We start from the raw sequence: 20,055 nt of genomic DNA, 5'->3' as shown, positions 1-20,055 counted from the left end.
ATTTGTATATTTGAGTCTCACGAGAGTTTTAAACTTTAAATTGCTTTAATTTTGTCGATATTGCCTTGAGCGGAACTCTTTGTATGCAGGATAAACTTGCACTTGACCAATTATGTACTCCTCTAGTAGGTACTTATTCCTAATCGTCTTTATAATCTTAACAAGTCACGTGAATTGTCTTTGATTATGAAATGTTTATCAAAGAATGTCAATAGCCAATACTTTAATCAGGCTAACCTCTAAATTAACTATGTTATCTATTACGCATTATTTGTACAGGTATACATTTCTTAAGTGTTTGCCCTATGACCTTGAACTAAATCGATGGTTTTCGTAATCAGAATTATTATTAAGTATGAATACTAGTTGAAAGCTTAGCTAGGCTAGGTAACTATTTACTGTATTAATTTTAAAATCGATACTTTTGCAAATATTTAAGTATATATTTCTAGAAAGAAACTTTATCTACCCGTCGATTCCTTAGACACTAATTCGTTTGAACCGGTCGCTTTATGTTACTGACAATTTTTCAGTGGTTAAAGACAAGCAGCATACGGAGAGTTACATGTAATATCGAAACCAACTAATCGAGGCTATGGAATTACCTACTGTTGATATAAAAATACTAAAGCCAGCATTATATATTATATGAAAGGTGAAGATACTCTTTATTCCAAAACCAACTAATCAAGGCAGTAAATGAAATAAATGAATATTAAAAGGACATCCTTACAAATATTAACTAAGCCCCACGGTAAGCTCAATAAGGCTCGTATTGTGTGGTACGCAGACAACGATTATTGATAGTAAACGAATACCTGGGTTTGGTCGGCATTAAAAGTAGCGGATTAAATAACTTCAGAAGTAACCACACTTGCGGAAATTTCTTTTCACCTTGTTATATTAGACATGGGGCCCATTTCTCAAAACTGAAAGATACAAGTTACAAGCGAAAGTCTCTCTCCAATTTGTCATATTAGACATTGACAACCACTTGTAAATTGTAACTTGTAGCTTCGAGAAATGAGCCCCTGGACGGGTCACAACGATGAGACTAGCCCAGGACCGGGATAAATGGTGTAGTAGAAGAGAGGCCTATGCTCAGCAGTGGGCGATAAAGGGCTGATATGATGATGATGATCCCTATAAGAGATCTCTTCAGGGAGATATTCAGGACATCAGATACTCTTGGTGCATTCATTGTTTCAACCGCTACTATTGATGGCGACTTGACTGTACTGAGTCGAGAGGATTCACCACCGCATATTGTAGTTCAACGGCTTTTACGAGAACAAAGTTGGTTGTGGTCGCAATTAATCAATTATTGTATTTGAGTATTCTGATGTGTCCCATTCAAAACATGACGGTCAATATTGAAAGAACACTCCAAATCTCAATTACTAACACTATCAGCCGGGCCCTTTAGAATGGTGTGAAGGTCTGTGCTATCAGTTAAATGACTGTCCTTAATTTTTATTTTGTAATTTTCAGGTATATATAGTAAAATTAATCGTATTGATGTTAGTGTACTAGTCTTCTTCAAGATGTTTAATTGGGTGTTGGGTTGTGTTTTCTTCGGGTTGGTTGGTAAGTTCTGCTTTTAACTGGCTATCGAAAATGGAACCAATATTTATATCTCGTGTCTGAATAACAAGGAAATGCAAATGTTCATCATATGATCATATCGGTTTGACAGTATGAAATCAGGAAATTTTAATGATATATAGGATGTCTTAATGATAATATCAGTGTAAATTAGAATTAGCCTATTTATCAAATGGGTTACATGTACTTTAATTCAATAACTACTCTGACCACAAATTAGTATATCTCATAGGATGATTATATAAATTTAACGAGAATGATATTATAAATTGAAATAGACCTTGTCGTTTTTTTCATTTGTGTATGATATCTATTTCAATTTATAATTTTTATATATATAGTGTGACTACTTGAAAAAATAACAAATCAAAAAATATTCAATAAAATAATGATTTGTTCCCTAGTTGTAGAGAATGATATTGTTTTCTGAATACGCTTTGAAAATAAACGATTAACTTATTAAGGAGGCAATTAACTATTTATGAGATGGCAGGGGCTAGCAGGGTAATGAAGAACGTTGATATAAAGAAAACAAATTCCTAGATATTCCTTGAATGAATGAATGAATGAAACCGTTTATTCACAATGAACATATGGTTACAAAAGATCTTGGATTACAATAATGTGTCCCTTAATATATTCAGTCTAGGTAGACGTGTGAAAACAGGATGTCAGTGATATTATGATCACTCAGTCATTTAAAATTAATTGCAACTATTTTATTACGTCTAATTAGATTTACAAAATGTATATTTGGCAACGAATAGGTGTAAAGATTTAATGAAATGTCACTAGTATGAGAGAGTAGTTGTGCTTGTAGTTTGTGCTACTATTATTACCCGATACTATACTACAAATGTAACAATAAATAATTATGATGATGATGAATGGATTAAATAATGATCTTGCAAGGCGCTGGGAAAGCTTTCTTTATTATATAACAGAATTTAGGTCGTCCGTTAGATTTGACCCATGAGACTCATTGATACAAACCTTCCCGGTCCCTAATTAGTGGGCACTGTAATTGAAAGTTTAAATAGGATTTCGTGTTCATAGCTCAAAATTGATATATAGGCTTTTTTCTTTATTTACATGAACATATTTACATAATTATATAAGAAACTAAGACTAAACTTAAAAACTAGCTAATGTCTAAAATAGGCCCTTGAGGCATTGCACCAAGGATACTGGCGACATTTCCTCGCTGTATCGCAATGCTGATACGTTGTGCGAGGAAGTCGCCAGCTCTTCGGTCACCAGTTACCTCAACCAGACGCTTTGCGATTTCTGTGAACAACTTGTTCGCGCTGGGACCCCAATGGTCCTAGAGTTTCTACGCCAAAGGGCACAAAAAGGTATTCTTTGCCAAGACTTTTGTATTTATTACGTTTCAAAATTTCGGCACTTTCTGCCGCTGCGCCCGCTTTTTAACCGACTTCAAAAAAGGAGGAGGTTCTCAATTCGACTGAATGTTTTTTTATTTTTATTTTTTTTTATTTTTTTTTGTATGTATGTTACTCGATATCTCCGAAAATCGTGGACCGATTTTCAAAATTTTTTTTTTGATCGAACCGGTATAACCCCGAGATGGTCCCATTGGCACCAAGTCAGGGTCTGATGATGGGATCCTGGAGAAATCGAGGGAACTCTTCAAATGTTATAGGCACATGTAATGTTTTTAGTCTATTTTTCAAAGGTACACCAGTATTTACGTCTAATGGTAATAATTTTATGTGGCTGAGCTGATGATGGAAGGTCAACTCCTCAATGGTTAGGAGTTAAAGGATAATTCTTTCACTACTGTACATGTATTCGGACGGATACATATAATATCACTAGGAACCACTAAAAATCAACAAATAAATAAACTTTTTAACAAAAAATAAAACCGCCTTCAAAAATAAGCGCGTTACAAAACACGGAGAAACTAAAAAGCCAAAAATAATAAACCTTTCAATTCAGATTTCTTATCGTATTGCAATAAGCTAAACATCCAAATTATAAACAAATCAATTATTTTTGGAGTCGGTACCAGCCTGTGTATGACAATAGCAAGGCGACGAACAGGTCTGGTACCGACTACAAAAATAATTGATGGGTTCTATTTTAATATATCACGTCTTTAGATGGCAATGTGTCTACGCAGGTAGCATCCCACACTAACATTCGTCCCATACTCCAAGGGAAAAAAAACTCTTATAAATACAAAAACTAAAAAAAACACAAAAAACATTGAAAACTTAATTTCTGACCGAATAATTAAGACTAAAATGTCACTTTTCTGGGATTTCGAAACCCTGACACCTACGATCTATCTGCGTACATTAGACCGACCTCGTGCGACTGAGCTAAGCGGAATCGATGCGCACGCGGCGAAATTAAGGACCATATTTTACGTTTACAAATGCGAAAAAGTAAAAACTCATGAAAACTCGAAAATTCGCGTTTTCCGGGATCTAAGGCTACGCTAGATCGATTTTTCATACCCCGAAAAACCCCACAAAACAAATTTCAGCGAAATCGTTAGAGCGGTTTCCGAGATCGTCGGTATATATAAATAAATAAATAAATAAATAAATAAATATACAAGAATTGCTCGTTTAATAGTATAAGATATAGGATATCATGAATGTACCCTATATTTTGTTCATTCATGCCTGTGGGGTCAGGTGTGACGCACGATGACTAAATGATATCGTTTCGATGCCGGTGTAAATTTGAATTAGCCTGTTCGTATAAATATTATTATATTCATATTGCTCAGTAAACAAGATTTTTTGGCGTACATAAAGTTTCAAGGAAAACTTCAGAATTATTTCAAAGTGAAATGAAAATTATATTTATTTAAATACCTTTACGTGTGGTGAAAATACACAAGAGTAGGTACTTCAGTAAATGCGAGTACCTGCGGAGATTTAACTTACCCTTCTGTTTATCCAAATATATGAAGTTAACGAAGGTGACTGCCTAAATAAATAAGCATATCTACTTAATTAACATCAGTGGATAAACGCTGGTAGCCTAGTGGATAAGCGCTGGTAGCCTAGTGGTAAGAGCATGCGACTTTCGATCCAGAGGTCGCGGGTTCGAACCCCGGCTCGTACCAATGAGTTTTTCGGAACATATGTGCGAAATGTCATTTTGATATAATCCCAGTCGCTTTTCGGTGAAGGAAAACATCGTGAGGAAACCGGACTAATTCCAATAAGGCCTAGTTGGAAGGTCAGTTGGCAGTCGCTTTCGTAAAACTAGTGCCTACGCCAAATCTTGGGATTAGTTGTCAAAGCGGACCCCAGGCTCCCATGAGCCGTGGCAAATGCCGGGATAACGCAAGGAGGATGATGCTCTGCTTAATTAACATTGTTCTCATAAATCTATCTATCTAATAGTTCCTGTAGGATCAAGGGGTGACTCCTACAGGAGCTATCAGGTATTATCGAGGCTACTGATGGCAACGCCTTGACAATAGAAACGTGTTCAAATGTATAGATAGGTAGAATACTCTTTATTGGCATATCTAAGCAAAAGATACAGTGGACAGAACAAATGATTATAAATTCAGGCAGACAACAGGCGGTCTTATCCAAAGAGCGATCTTATCCTTAATCCTTATATATCATATCTATTATATTTTACGATACACATATATACTATAAGATTCCAGGATTTCAGTAAGAGGATTTCAGTTTCCAGGTTTTGTATTATTTCATGCGCTTCTGCTGATTGTACAGTTCCCTGAATTAATATCATAAAGTGAGATTAATATCATACATACATATAAAGCTTTGGCGACCGGTCTGGCTAAGTGGATAGTATTCCTGCCTGCTAAGGTGGTTCTGGGTTCGAGTTCCGCGGTGAGGGCAGATATTTGTGTGACGAGCACAGATGTTTGTTTCTTGTCATAGGTGTTCTATGTATTACATTATTTGTATATTAAGTATATAGGTATATATCGTTGTCTGGGTACCCACAACACAAGCCTTATTAGGATTACCGGCTTACTGAGTCCCAGTCTATTTGTATGAAAGTGTCCTATAATACTTATTTATTTTCACTTACAGTGTCAACGCCAACACCCAGCATCGAAAATGTGAAGATTGTTGGCGGCGATGATATTGACATCAGCGAGGCCCCCTTTCAAGTGTCCATGGTGTATAGTGGCCGTCATTCTTGCGGGGGCTCCATCATAGCTGAGGACATGATATTGACCGCAGCGCATTGCGTTATTGGGTAACATTCTTGATTATTCCATTAGGGTAATTCCGACTGGGAGTTTATTTCAACTACATATTTGAAATAATGCATCGAAAATGTAAAGATAGCGGGCGGGTCTTGACAGCGACATCAGCAAGGCCCATTTCAAGTGTCATTGGTATACACCGGGGCCGTCATTCTTGCTGAGGTTCCATCATAGCTGAGGACATGATATTATACACCGTGTTTTTTCTGTTTTCCGTTAAATTCGACACGTCGTTAGGTTCGTTATCAGGAACCACCCTGTATATCACTTTTAGTTAAATTCGCCAAAAAAATTTTTTCATCGTTTTTATACATAATAAATGTATTAATTAGTGTGAGAGACCCTTAAGAATAATATTCAAGTTAGTGTCAAGTGATTGACGGCACATGTCAAAACAAATAACAATAGGAAGTGGTGAAGGCTGTCACACACGTGTTCAGTAATTATTTTTATTTTTTTAATAACTCAGTAACCGAAAGAGTTAAGACGCTAGTTTCTTAGATAAATTAATTGTATTTGATCTAAAGAACCTTCCCTTAAAGTTAACGGAATTCAATAAAAACAGGGTGTATAGGGGTTAATTTCAAATAATGGAAGTGTTTTCAATTAATTAGTGTAGTTATTTAATATGTTTACACTGAACACGAAATATGTTATGGCACACTCTAGTTAATATTATTAAACGGAAAATATTTCGATTAAGTAGTCGAAATTACCCTCCTCTCTTGATTTTCCCTTAAGCCTTATACCTGAAAATATATTCTTACCGAAATAACTTTTTCCAATCACTCTCCGTTTTGATCCACAATATCTGTAAGTAGTATTTAGTTGGAATTTATTTGTCGTCCAATATAATAACTATTGTCCGTAAGTAAGATTGAGATGTCTGTCATTCTTCATTGTCACCGTGCTTTAGTGAATAAACCAATAATATTTGTTATTCTGAAAGATTGATTTTTAGAATCTGTTTCGTGTGTATTTCTTTAACACGCTTTACGGTGTATGCTTGATAAAACTTATAACTACGGACCAAACCTTTTCTTTTAAGAGGGGAAATGCATTACGCATACCACCCAGGCGCGGGGAAGGGCCTGGTATGGTTATGTGGGACTCCCTAAGCTGATGAGACCTCGTTTACCCACTAAAACCCCTCTGTCGCCGTCGCCTTGCTATACGGCGAGGTCCCAGGCACTCCGGATTACTCGTCCGCAACCTCGCCAGCAAGCGTCCAGACCCGGACCCGACTCTTAGGGGAAATCACCCCACCTAACTGGGCGCGTACCTAACCAACCTAAACCAACCTAGCCGAAACTAACTAACTACTAATACTACTAATATACCTTCACAAAGATCAAAATTTTAATTTTAATATAATCTGAAATAATTAGATAAGATTTAGGTATAATTATTGTATTATAAAGAAATATTCAGGCCAAATTCACGTCGCGCCAAAGTAATGCCGTTTCACAAGTTTTAAATTTTCTATAGTGTTTGCTGTTTTTGAAAGGCTCAAAATATTGGAAAAAAGTTGTTCTTAGGGTACAGTATACTAATTTAATATTTACCTATTTGTTTTCAGGAGCTCCCCAAAAGACTACCACATACGCGTAGGCTCATCATCAAACAAAGAAGGTGGTTTGCTAGTTCCAGTAGCGGATCTGATATACCACCCCAGCTTCTCTTTCAATAATATGGACAGTGACATTGCGCTACTGAGACTAGAGACTCCGCTGGAGTTCAGTGACACTGTCAAGGCTATAGAGATGATGGGAGATGGAGAAGAGGTGAACGATGGAGCCATTACTGAAGTTAGCGGGTGGGGAAATACGAATGTAAGTAATTTCTTCCAGCCAGATAGTAATTCTGGGTCTCTGTCTAGCCTAGGTCCTATTTTTAACGATGTGCCCCTGATGGATACCCTCTCTAATTAATCACTCACATGTTTTCAGTAGCTATAGCTACGAGCTCACACACCTAGTTATATGTCGAAGCAATTTAGAGCGCTTTTCCAAAATGAAGATCCAAATCACATGAGTCGGCTAAGAGAGCGCCGGGGATTATGGGATAGGGAATGGGAGAGTCCCATCTTCCATTCTTCTCACTAAAAAGTTCTACCTACTAAACCGACATCGGTTTAATGTAGGGGAGTTGATGTCCGTCACATCGCGTTCTACAAGGACGCATCCCACAGTGGGATGATGTCCACTCCTAATTATTAAAGTTAATTTCTAATACTATGAATCTTGTACCAAGATGGTTTTCTTTTAAAGATACGATATTCACAAAAGCACCATTTGTATTTATAAGGTCAACTTATTTTCTTACTTTTAAATACTTTGTAAAATCTTTTCCTTGTCCACTTTAGTAGTATGATAGTCGTAATATGCCCAGATAAGTGATACAGGTCTAATAAATGTATTATTTACATTGACAACCATATAAAGACTCCACATTTATTTTCATCAACCTTTGCCATCGATTTGTATGTCACGGTTATTTTAAAACGTGAAACGTGAAAAGTCCGCTCTACCACAATCGCTGTTAACTTAGCATGGTCTGACTGTAAAGGCATTGAACAATCAGCTGCAGGGAAAAGAAGATGCTTTTCTCTGCAGCTGACTGTGCGTACACACAAAACAGGTTCATCTTACTCATTATTATGTAGGTATTTCTTTAGTCTCCTGATAAGCACAAAATATATCAAAATAACGTACTAGCGCAGAAATTATGGTCGATGAGTATTTAATTTTGACACACCTATAAGGAGAACTCTGTGATCGTAGGTTTATTTCACGAATTCATGTAACTTTACACTAGATTACACCTCCAGAGATTTCAGAATAATATCGCCTTAGCTAAGCCATCTAGTCGGTATGTGACCCGTGATTTCAAGGAAGTTTTGCTCGTAAGAAAGTAAATCTTTGTCTCTGTCTTTGCAAAATAAGCAAAAGATTTCTAAAAAAACAAATACATAGTTGTCATAGTGGTGTAATAAATGTCGTCCGTATTAGTGGGGACGTTTATCGACAAAAAGAGGCCAAACCTTTTTTTTCTTGACCAAAGCATGAAACTTGGCACAGTTGTTCCTTATATCAAAATAAGCCGATTAAGATCGGGAGCCTTCGGGAGCCTCCCCCCTGAGGCTCGGGAGGGGGGGTCAAAGTACCGCTTCACCCGGCTTGCTTTGAAAAATTCTAACATAGCCCGTTTAGTTCATAGGTCATGTTTGGTATCGTTTTCGAGTAAATCAATAACGTAGAATTCATTTTTGGTACTAAAATTATAATTTAATGGTAAATAAAATAAAAAAAAATTAAAAGTTTGAATTTTTCATCTATGATTTACAAATTCAAGTCATCATAAATGTCAAACTGTTTGCTTTTTCTACTATGATATGAAAGCCTATTTAATATAAATTATGAATAATATAACTTTTACCCACCTTTACTAACGTTAAGTTTCATAAAAAAAACTTTAAGCCGCGCGGCGTCGGGACGCCGCGAGCGTAATTTTAAAATACCTTTATTTTAGAAAACTCTATTAGAACCCGTTTAGCTACTAGGTCATGTTTAGTATCGTTTTCGAGTAAATTAATAACGTAGAATTTAGTTTTGGTACTAAAATGACCATTTAATGTTAAATGAAATTAAAAAAAAAAAAAAAAAATTCTGTGAGTTGCAAATTCAAGTCACGATAAATGTCAAACGGTTTGCTTTTTCTATAAATATAAAAATATGATATTAAAGCCTATTCACAAAGGATAGTACGCGTTCACCTACGCGAGCTTAGACTGTGTGCGGGGAATGCGCCTCTTTCATATATTTGATCGCCAGTGTCAGAGATGTGTTAATGCATAAATAGAAAAAGATTCATTATTATTGACTCTGGTGTAGACAACCGGCAACACTCGGGTCGGACCTCACGATCTAAAGATCGACTGTACCTGTTGTTTATTCATTGTAGTGAATCCTTGAAAGAAATTTATATAATAGTATTTTATACAATCGTGATATAATACAAAACTTTTCAGTCGAGTACCATGTTTGTGTAGTACGGTACGAGAGTGAAAAGCTATTATATCACTATTGTATACAATACTTTTTCTACGAGTCATCATCTTCATCATCAATGGACGGAAATATCACCATTCATGCAAGTTAAAATTAATGTCAATAGAGTCGTTCACCGTTGTATCAACATCGAATTACCTAGCAACCAATTGTTTGTAATAACCGTCTCTGATTGGCCGATAACGCGACAGATAAAAAAATTTGTTTCAGATGCAGGAAAATTTGCCAGGTATCGCAAATTAGTATAGAAATTGTATGAAGTTCTATTTTTGAAATTATTATAGTTAACTAAAGTCAATTATAATGAGCTTATTATAATTGAGTCGGAACTGCCATAGAGTATCCAACACTGAAAAGTTAGCACTTATAGTTTAGTCTGTGGTGTCCTAATTGACAGATTACTCATACTCATACTATACATTCCCTTCACAGAAACATAGCTGGGTACATATGGAACTGCATAAAGAAGGCTCTACCCTCTTTATGCAGTTGCATCGGTTTTTGTAACCTGATTTACATTTACATCTTGTAACTTCTAAGCATATACTGGCCACTTCAGTGTTGTCTGACCAGTGTGGTACCCATTCGTCTCCTTCTTCCTTCCATCGCCAAGAAGACGGACTTGGCAAATTTTGGTGTGGCACCAACGCCTGACTCCAAACAAGAACGCCCTGAGTCCCATTTCTCAAAACTGAAAGTTACAAGTTACAAGCGGAAGTCTCTTTCCAACTTGTCATATTAGACATTGACAACCAGTTGAAAATTGTAACTTGTAGCTTCGAGAAATGGGCCCCTGGTACACTGTGCGCAGTATATGCTGATCCAAGGCAGCCTCTGAAGGAGGTATGTTCTCCAATTGTCGATCTTTTCTGGTACCTAAAGAGGTAGGTACTTCGACCACTCATTCACCGTTGCGCAACTACTTGGTCTGAAACAATATGTGCATTATCATTTTAGAGTCTACAACTATCAAATTACAACTTTTTGGTGGATCACGTAACCTTCAGTATTACCCACTTACGTTACGTATCATAGAAAATTATTACAAACTTTTGTAGAATCTGATTTGCCTCTGATATTGCTCCATCTTGTAATAGTTTGACACTTTGAGTGGCCTGGCTAAGCTTCAAAGCCAAAAGAAAACGTTTCTAGATTAGACATAGTATGGGATAGGTACGATAAACGCAGCTTGAAACGATCAACAAGGGAGAAACATGGCCACCCAAGGCTTCAAACTATTACGAGATGGAGCAATGTCATAGATAGGCTAATCAGATTCTACTAAAGTTTGTAATTATTTTGTATGATAGGTAAGTGTGTAATAGTGAAGGTGATCCACCAAAATGTTGTAATTTGATAGTTGCAGAATCTGTTTAAATAGAATGACAATGCACATATTGTTTCAGATCAAGGGTCCTTACGCAACAGTGAATGAGTGCCGGAAGAACCTCTTTACTAGAAAAGCTCGACACTTGGAGAACATACCTCCTCCCGAGACTGCCTTACTTCATCATATACTGCCATTTGTCTAAGACTGGGGCTAAAGACATGCCAACCACACCCTTGCTGCCGACGCATTAGGACACCACGGACTTCACTGCCAGTCTATTGCTGGCCGAATTTTGTGACACACTGCACTTAACGATTTAATCCGCAAGGCTCTCGGCACAGCGAACATACAACAGCGAACATACAAGCGACAACCCTCGAACCTGTCAGCTTGTCAGCAGCAGACGGAAAGCGGCCTGATGGATGCTCGCTTTTGCCTTGGTTTCTGGGATGACCCTTGGCGTGGGTACCTGTGTGGATACCTTGGCTCCGTCCAACGTCTAACGCTCGGCCCATAAACCAGGGACTGCTGCTGCAAAACGCCCAGTTTAAACGCGCAAATATGCATTTTTAAAAAACAACTACATATTTGCGGCAATTGCATTTGAAACATTTGGACCATGGTCATCAGACACCAAGCAGTTCGTGAAGGAAGTTTCCACCAAACTTGTCTGGGTGTTTGGTGACATACGCATAGGCTTTTAAATCTAATTTTTATTTAAAGAAAAAGCAAACGGTTGACATTTTTGTTGACTTGAATTTGCAATAGATGATTTTTTTTTTTTTACCATTAAATTATAATTGTAGTACCAAAAATAAATTCTTTGTTATTAATTTACTCGAAAACTATATCAAACATGACCTAATAGCTAAACCGGGTCTAATAGAGTTTTTAAAATAGAGGTATTTTAAAATTACGCTCGCGGCGTCCCGACGCCGCGCGTCTTAAAGTAATTTTTTTGTGGAACTTAACGTTTGTGAAGGTGGATAAAAGTTATATTTTTTATAATCTATATTAAATAGGCTTTCATATCATATTTTTTATTTATAGAAAAAGCAAACAGTTTGTCATTTATGATGACTTGAATTTGTAAATCATGGATGAAAATTTCAAATTTTTTAATTTTTTTTAATTTTACTAGCCATTAAATTATAATTTTAGTACCAAAAATGAATTCTACGTTATTGATTTACTCGAAAACGATATCAAACATGACCTAATAGCTAAACGGGGTCTAATAGAGTTTCTAAAATAAAGGCATTTTAAAATTACGCTCGCGGCGTACCGACGCCGCGCGTCTTAAAGTAATTTTTTTGTGGAACTTAACGTTATTGAAGGTGGATAAAACTTATATTTTTTTATAATCTATATTAAATAGGCTATCATGTCATATTTTTTATTTATAGAAAAAGTCAACAGTTTGTCATTTATAATGACTTGAATTTGTAAATCATGGATGAAAATTTCAAATTTTTTAATTTTTTTTATTTTATTTACCATTAAATGATAATTTTAGTACTGAAAACGAATTCTACGTTATTGATTTACTCGAAAACGATACCAAACATGACCTAATAACTAAACGGGGTAAGTTATAATTTTTCAAACCAAGCCGGGTGAAGCGGTACTTTGACCCCCCCCCCCCGGGCCCCAGGGGGGAGGCTCCCGAAGGCTCCCGATCTTAATCGGCTTATTTTGATATAAGGAACAATTGTGCCAAGTTTCATACTTTGGTCAAAAAATTTAAGGTTTTTCAATAAACTCCCCAACTATATTCAGTATTTTATGTTTATTATTTCACATTTTATTGTACTTACATCTTTGTAAACCCATATTTCAGCAAATAAAGAAATACAATACAATACAAGTTCTGTTCGTTCGTCGCGTTGTTTTATATACCTCGTTATTGTTTTCAGTTTACTTCTTATTAACTTTTTATTTTATAAATTCGAATAAAACATTTTCCATCTGCATTAAAAACAAATTTTTACTTTTATAATATTTTATTTTCGAAAATCTGTAAAGTTATTATTAGCTTTTCGTGTCTGTAGGTATTAATTAACTTACTTCATAAAGCAGCAAAATAAATTGTTTTTGTAACATTACCGCAACCATGCTCATAAAATAAGGTAGATTTTATTAATAGACTTAATACAAGGACGCTATGTACAATATCCCAACATTGTTGTTCTAGCATAAAATTTAAGCTCATTCGAAAATGTTCACCACAGAAACATTCTAGGTAATAGGTAACCTAGGTTTAATAAGCTTAAAAGTTGCCCCGAACGCGCAGTAAACGGGTGGTATAAAAGTTTTCCTACTTAATATTATGGTACAGGTTGTATTACGACTATAATATGACTTGTTAGTTTGTGCAAGTTTTAATGAACATCGAATATTCATGTGCAGAAATTAGTTGTTTTATGCTCTTAACTTTTATAATTCCTTCAAACTTCGTCTTCGACGTGAAGTTGTCAGTTGAGTCTTTATGTTCGTTGCGAGTATCATTAAAATGTGTGAGATTAATGTGTGCTAGGTATTCAGGCTTTGTACATATACACCCTGTTTTTATTGAATTCTGTTAACTTTAAGGGGAGATTCTTTAGTTCAAAATACAATATTTTTTTCTAAGAAACTAGCCTCTTAACTCTTACGGTTATCGAATTATTAAAAAAGAAATTAATTACTGAACACGTGTGTGGCATCCTTTACCACTTCCTAATCTTATTTTTTTGACATGTGCCGTCAAACACTTGACAATGACTTTAATGTTATGATTAAGGTCCTCTCACACTACGTAATTAATCCATTTATTATGTATGGAAAAGAAAAAAAAATTTTTTCGAATTTAACAAAAAGCGATATATACAGGGTGGTTCCTGATGATGAACCTAACTGCGTGTCGAATATAACGGAAAACAACCTTCAATAATGGTTAATGAACTTCTTTTTTTTTTTTTAATGAGCTTTCAATGAAATGCCATGTTCATAATGTTTTGCGCCTGTTATTTCGAGTAAACCACCGGATTTGGCTGATGAGTGATGAACCTCCAACAACGCAAGGACTCCTCAACCACTTCTCCAGCAGATCGTTTGACAGCCTTCCGTCATCTGTTTTCGGATTATGTTCCTTTAGACATCAGCGTCATGTTTTGGTAGAAATGAATTGAATACCAGTCGAAGTACGAAGTCGTGAAACCCTTTTTTGCTCTTTTGTCGAATACAGCGTCATCAAACTCATCTTAGACCATATTTGGCTCGTTCTTCGATATATATTTACCTACCTATGTTATGTTTTAAGCACAAACAATTTCTAGCTCATTTCGCTGAAGCCTGATAAGAAAAATCTTCGCATAACTTTGTACTGCCGGCGGCAACAACACGAGCACGGCTTTTGGATAATTTTGGATAATTTCAAAGCGGTTAGAAGGTTAAAGAAATACCAAAAGGTTATGTTATGTGAATAAATTAACATCAGTGAAGCGACTAAATAATTAAACTTTATTAAGATTACAGATATACCTAACTATTCCAACATTACAACTATGGAACAAATCAAATTATTTTATTAAATATTTTTTTGATTTGTTGTTTTTTAAGTAGTCACACTACTATATATAAATTATATACACGAAAGAAAAAAACGACAAGGCCCACTGGTGGCCGAGCCGGGAATCGAACTCGAGTCTTCAGCTTACGCGGCTAACGTCATTACCACTAGACCTAGCGGCGGGCGGTGGTCAGTTTATATTCCAACATTAGTGAAGTAGCCATCAGCTACGTATTTTTATTTTTATTACCACCTTATTGGAATTTATAATTTAAGGGTTTTGAGTACGCTCAGTTTTCTTTAGCAACTGTAGTGCGACATCCTCTGCCATTGTATTTTCTCAGAAACGATTTGTTTGTCATGCCACCCACAGTTTAACTTCAGCCAAGTTTAACAAAGCCTAGCACCTTTTGTACACTGACAGGTGGTCTAGCAGTGGTTTATAGCACAACTTGAGCTTATTTATTTTCAGTTTATTCCATACTTGAAGTCGCGCTTGATGTGAGTCGAGCGTAAGAACGCAAGTTGAACTAAACCGCCTAAAATAGAAAAAAAAAACCGGCCAAGAGCGTGTCGGGCCACGCTCAGTGTAGGGTTCCGTAGTTTTTCGTATTTTTCTCAAAAACTACTAAACCCATCAAGTTCAAAACAATTTTCCTAGAAAGTCTTTATAAAGTTCTACTTTTGTGATTTTTTTCATATTTTTTAAACATATGGTTCAAAAGTTAGAGGGGGGGGGACGCACTTTTTTTTCCTTTAGGAGCGATTATTTCCGAAAATATTAATATCATCAAAAAACGATCTTAGTAAACCCTTATTCATTTTTCAATACCTATCCAACAATATATCACACGTTGGGGTTGGAATTTAAAAAATATCAGCCCCCACTTTACATGTAGGGGGGTACCCTAATAAAACATTTTTTTCCATTTTTTATATTTGCACTTTGTTGGCGTGATTGATGTACATATTGGTACCAAATTTCAGCTTTCTAGTGCTAACGGTTACTGAGATTATCCGCGGACGGACGGACGGACGGACGGACGGACAGACAGACATGGCGAAACTATAAGGGTTCCTAGTTGACTACGGAACCCTAAAAACACGTTCGTGTCTTTCAGTAAAAATATCATTGTAAAAGGTCGTGTAATTCACGATGACGCTCTAATTTGACTATTTTTTCTGTGCTCATCACACAAATACAGAGTGAAATAAAAAGGACCATCCAAACTTTGCATAGTGACTTTTGAAGTCATAATGAACAACTTTTATTATGGGACCAATGCTGAAATCGCGAAAAAAATTGGCTGTTCCAAGTGTTCCATAGAAATGAGCGGCATATTGACAGTCAAAATATATGAAACAGCCAAATGTTTTTTTTGCAATTTCAGAATTGGCCCCATGATAAGTCTCTTCAAAAGTCACTATGCAAAGTTTGAACGGTCCTTTTTATTGCCCATAACCGGGTTCGACACTCGCGCGTCGACTTAGCAGGCAGGGTCACTATTCATTATGACAGACCAGTCGTCTACTTAAAAATCTACCATTATCATTATTATATATTCTTCAGGAAGGAGGTAGTTCGCCGTCCACCCTCCAGAAGGTGCTGGTACCAGTCGTGAACGAGCAAGTCTGCCGCTCAGCGTACTCACCATTGTATGCAATCACACCGAGAATGCTATGCGCTGGAGTACCTGCTGGTGGAAAGGATGCTTGCCAGGTATGGACCTTGATAATCGATTGTAACCATCAAGGTCAGGACAACAGCCAGTTAGGGTCCCCCCACATCTAGCGTCTCGCGAGCGTCGGGCCAACCTGTATGGTAAAAGACGTCGCGTCGGCGTCAGGCTTTGCCATACAGTTGGCCCCACGCTACGCTCGCGAGATGCTAGATGTGGGGGGACCCTTAAACTGACGCAGATGCTCTGGGCGCGTAACTAAACGCACAAAAGCTTACGATAAATAAAATGAATAAATATTAGGGGACACCTTACACAGAATACCCAAACTAAGCAAATCTTGTACATACTTATGTAGATAAATACATTACTTATATATACAGAAAACATCCATGACTCAGGAACAAATCTGTGCTCGTCACACAAGTAAATGCTCTTATACTAGTATAGTATTTAAATTATGTCCTACTCATGAAGCATGACCAGACTCTGTTTTTACTATGAATCGTGCGGCTGCGACAAATTTTTTTTTTAATTATTACAATCCTATTATGACTGTCGGTCGAAAGCGAAATCACTCTAATTTAATCAAGTAAGTAGCTCATGTATGTTGTTCCACGTTCACTCAATGGATTCCTGGAAGAGCACTAGCTATTTTAGTGAGTTCGCCGTAGTTGTGCAAACAATTTATATAACAGGGTATGTAGCTATAGCTAATGTTACAATCATTTATACGTATCGTACCTAGATCCTAGATCTCCCTATTCGTTCTTCTGCCAGCGTATAACAAAAATGACAATCGTTGACGCTAGACGCCGATCAAAACGCAGTCTGGCTCTGTCACTCCAAGTCCAATACTAAAGAGCGATGGAGTTATATAACGACATTATCGTAAGCTTTCGTGCATTTGGCTACGTACTCTGTAGTGGCAACCCAGCCTTCTTGAGCTTACCATGAGACTCAAGAAAATCTGTGTAAGAACAACCTATAAATATTGAATAAATTTATGTATTTGATTTAATTTGATGTTTTGTAGTCAGTATTTTATTGGTGTTCGTGTGGTGAAAAATGTTGTGTTTCACTCGGTGGAAAAGTTTGTTTAACCTTCGTGCCTTGAAACCCTCAAGATTCCACTTTTAGAACCACTCGCTATGCTCGCGGTTCAATATTGGAATCTTTCGCTTGCTCGGGTATCAATACAGGCACGTGCGGTTAAACAACAACTTTGCCCCCTTGTAAAACAAATAACTATTATTTATTACAGTGTAATTCCTCGTATAATCTGGAGCTTTTACGTAACTCTCACCTACTGTATATCCCCAGGGTGACAGCGGTGGTCCTCTAGTGCACGACGGGAAGCTGGCTGGAGTGGTCTCATGGGGCATCGGGTGCGCTAGGCCTACGTATCCTGGAGTGTACGCCAAGGTATCCGCTCTCAGGACTTGGGTGGACGACAATATCATATTTCTGAGGATCAAGTCTTGGCTGCGATATTAATAAAAGCACCGAGAAAAAATCATTAAGGATCATTAAAGAGGAGGAGGATGTTGAAAGAGGAGGAAGGATTAAAATCATAATGTAGGATTAACGGTAATTATATAGTGTTCCTGATTAATATGAAATAAAACTATGGAAACGGATTAAATCGCTTATAATGAATTTATATAATTCATCCCGACTTTTCGAACACTTTACAGCGCTCGTGGTCAACCGGTGACGCTGGTGAACGCTGTAAAGTGTTCGAAACGTCGGGATGAATTACAAATTCATTATAAGCGATTTAATCCGTTTCCATAGTTTTATTTCATAAGTAAATCGCGGTAACCGAAGACAATATCCTGATTAATAGTTAAAACCTCAAACTTTGCTGAAAATTTTAAGGTATTTTTTTTAATGAAACTAGTAATCTATTCATATTGAAAGAGATTATTTGTAATATAAAGTTAACTAAATTTAAGAAATAAATGTATAAATCATTTAATAATTGTATTTAATAGTTTTCCCCAATCATACACTACATTAAACTTAAAAGGTTTTCCTTGTTTACTTACCTAGCAAGTGTGGAAAGCGCCTAAGATTTGAACCAGAGTGTAACAAGATAATTCAATTATGGGGTTTACTGGTATCATGCGATTAATTCCGAGAGCTAAAGAGATAGCTTATACCGATTACAGGAAACACGTCGAGCTGTTGTTTCCAGAAACGACGAATAGACTGAGATACGATCGCGAATATCTGCACCTATTATGATGTGAGTAAATTGAATATCAATCTGAGGCTGTGGTTAGTTTGCTTATATTTAATATTGATTCGCCGCCGCTATAAAACCGAGTACCTACGTATTTCTAGAAAAACTACTTTTACTTACCAACTGCAAGCAAGATATACCTATTTAAGGAACTATGATATTTATGGCATATTTCAAATCTTTGACGATATTATTATTCCGCTTACTTATATGGTGTTTCGGAACAACCAGTCTACACCGTCATTAAACTTCTGTGCCAAGATATCGGTGAACCCGATCCCTTGCTAGAGGATTCGCAATATGAAGGTAAGATTTTCAGCTATCTTCGTCTAATCATTTGATAGAATGTGTCTTATGTACATGCCAGCTTTGTTTTATTAAATAGATACATTGTGCAATGAGTATAGTCTGTAAGGCTATTACCGACCCTAATTTATACCTTCAGTTCAATCCGAGAGGTTGATCGCTGTGTAAAAGGGAAGCACATATATTCCTAGAGCATCAGTCCGTGAGGCTATGCCGGAATACTATAGGTAAAATACCTGGTTGCGGCGAATTGTCAATGCTATCAGTCTAGACTACAGTCCGCGAGACTGTAGCACGACTGCCTATATGTTTAAGAACATTAATTACGTTAATTACAACGGCTTATATGTACTATTTTATACGTAAGTATATAGATATGTAGATACGTATGTAGATACGTACGTAGTTATAGTATAACATCCAACATCGAGGAAGTAGGCGGTAGAAACACTACCTATTACCCTACCAAATGGGCAATTCACAAAGATCACCGAGCCGCTTATGATGTCTGACCAGTATAAGCGTTGGTCTCTGATTGAAAACATCATGTCTAGAGATAAGGGTCAAAGATAATGGACACTTATTTTTTGTTGCTGAAATTAGAGCAGCATTGTGAAGGCTATTTGACCGTATTGTTATAGAATCCCCATTGACCAACAATACTGTATACGACTTAACCGATGATGAGGCCGGTGCTTCAACGTCGGGTGCGCTGCCTGCTGCTGGCGGGCTGCGATCGGTGGTCATACAGAATGGAAGCGCCGCCGGGCCCCGCGCGGTGGACGCGCCGGCCCCCGCGCCCCCTCCCGCACCCGCCGCCGCCGCCGCGCCGGCGTGCGCGCCCGCGGCCGCGACCACCACGCCGGCTGCGCCCGCTCCCGCGCCTACATCCGCAGCTACCACCACACAGGTGACCGGTGAACAAATTGGTTTACAAGAATCTACGCCGATTGTGACCGCGCTTGATCCCGGTTTATTATGTTTGTTGGGCGATGAGCCCGTAAAAGAAGAAACATTTGGTCCTTGC

The 20,055-nt window shown here is 37.1% G+C and overlaps 1 protein-coding gene across 1 annotated transcript in view; it reads left to right on the top strand.

Annotated features, from left to right (window-relative positions):
• The window catches only part of LOC125238944 (vitellin-degrading protease-like), a 36,502-nt gene extending 18,086 nt beyond the window's left edge, over nt 1-18,416 (top strand). Inside the window, exons 2-5 of the mRNA XM_048146447.1 lie at nt 5,667-5,835; nt 7,425-7,677; nt 16,366-16,515; nt 17,798-18,416. Coding sequence (XP_048002404.1) covers nt 5,667-5,835; nt 7,425-7,677; nt 16,366-16,515; nt 17,798-17,971 — 746 coding nt within the window. The 3' untranslated portion in view covers nt 17,972-18,416. The remainder of the gene's footprint in view (nt 1-5,666; nt 5,836-7,424; nt 7,678-16,365; nt 16,516-17,797) is intronic.
• Nucleotides 18,417-20,055: the final 1,639 nt, after the last annotated feature.

The sequence above is a fragment of the Leguminivora glycinivorella genome, chromosome 2 (genome assembly GCF_023078275.1).
Source record: "Leguminivora glycinivorella isolate SPB_JAAS2020 chromosome 2, LegGlyc_1.1, whole genome shotgun sequence".
NCBI lineage: Eukaryota > Metazoa > Arthropoda > Insecta > Lepidoptera > Tortricidae > Leguminivora > Leguminivora glycinivorella.
The sequence above is the reverse complement of the archived record's forward strand: the minus strand, read 5'-3'. Positions and strand labels throughout refer to the sequence as shown.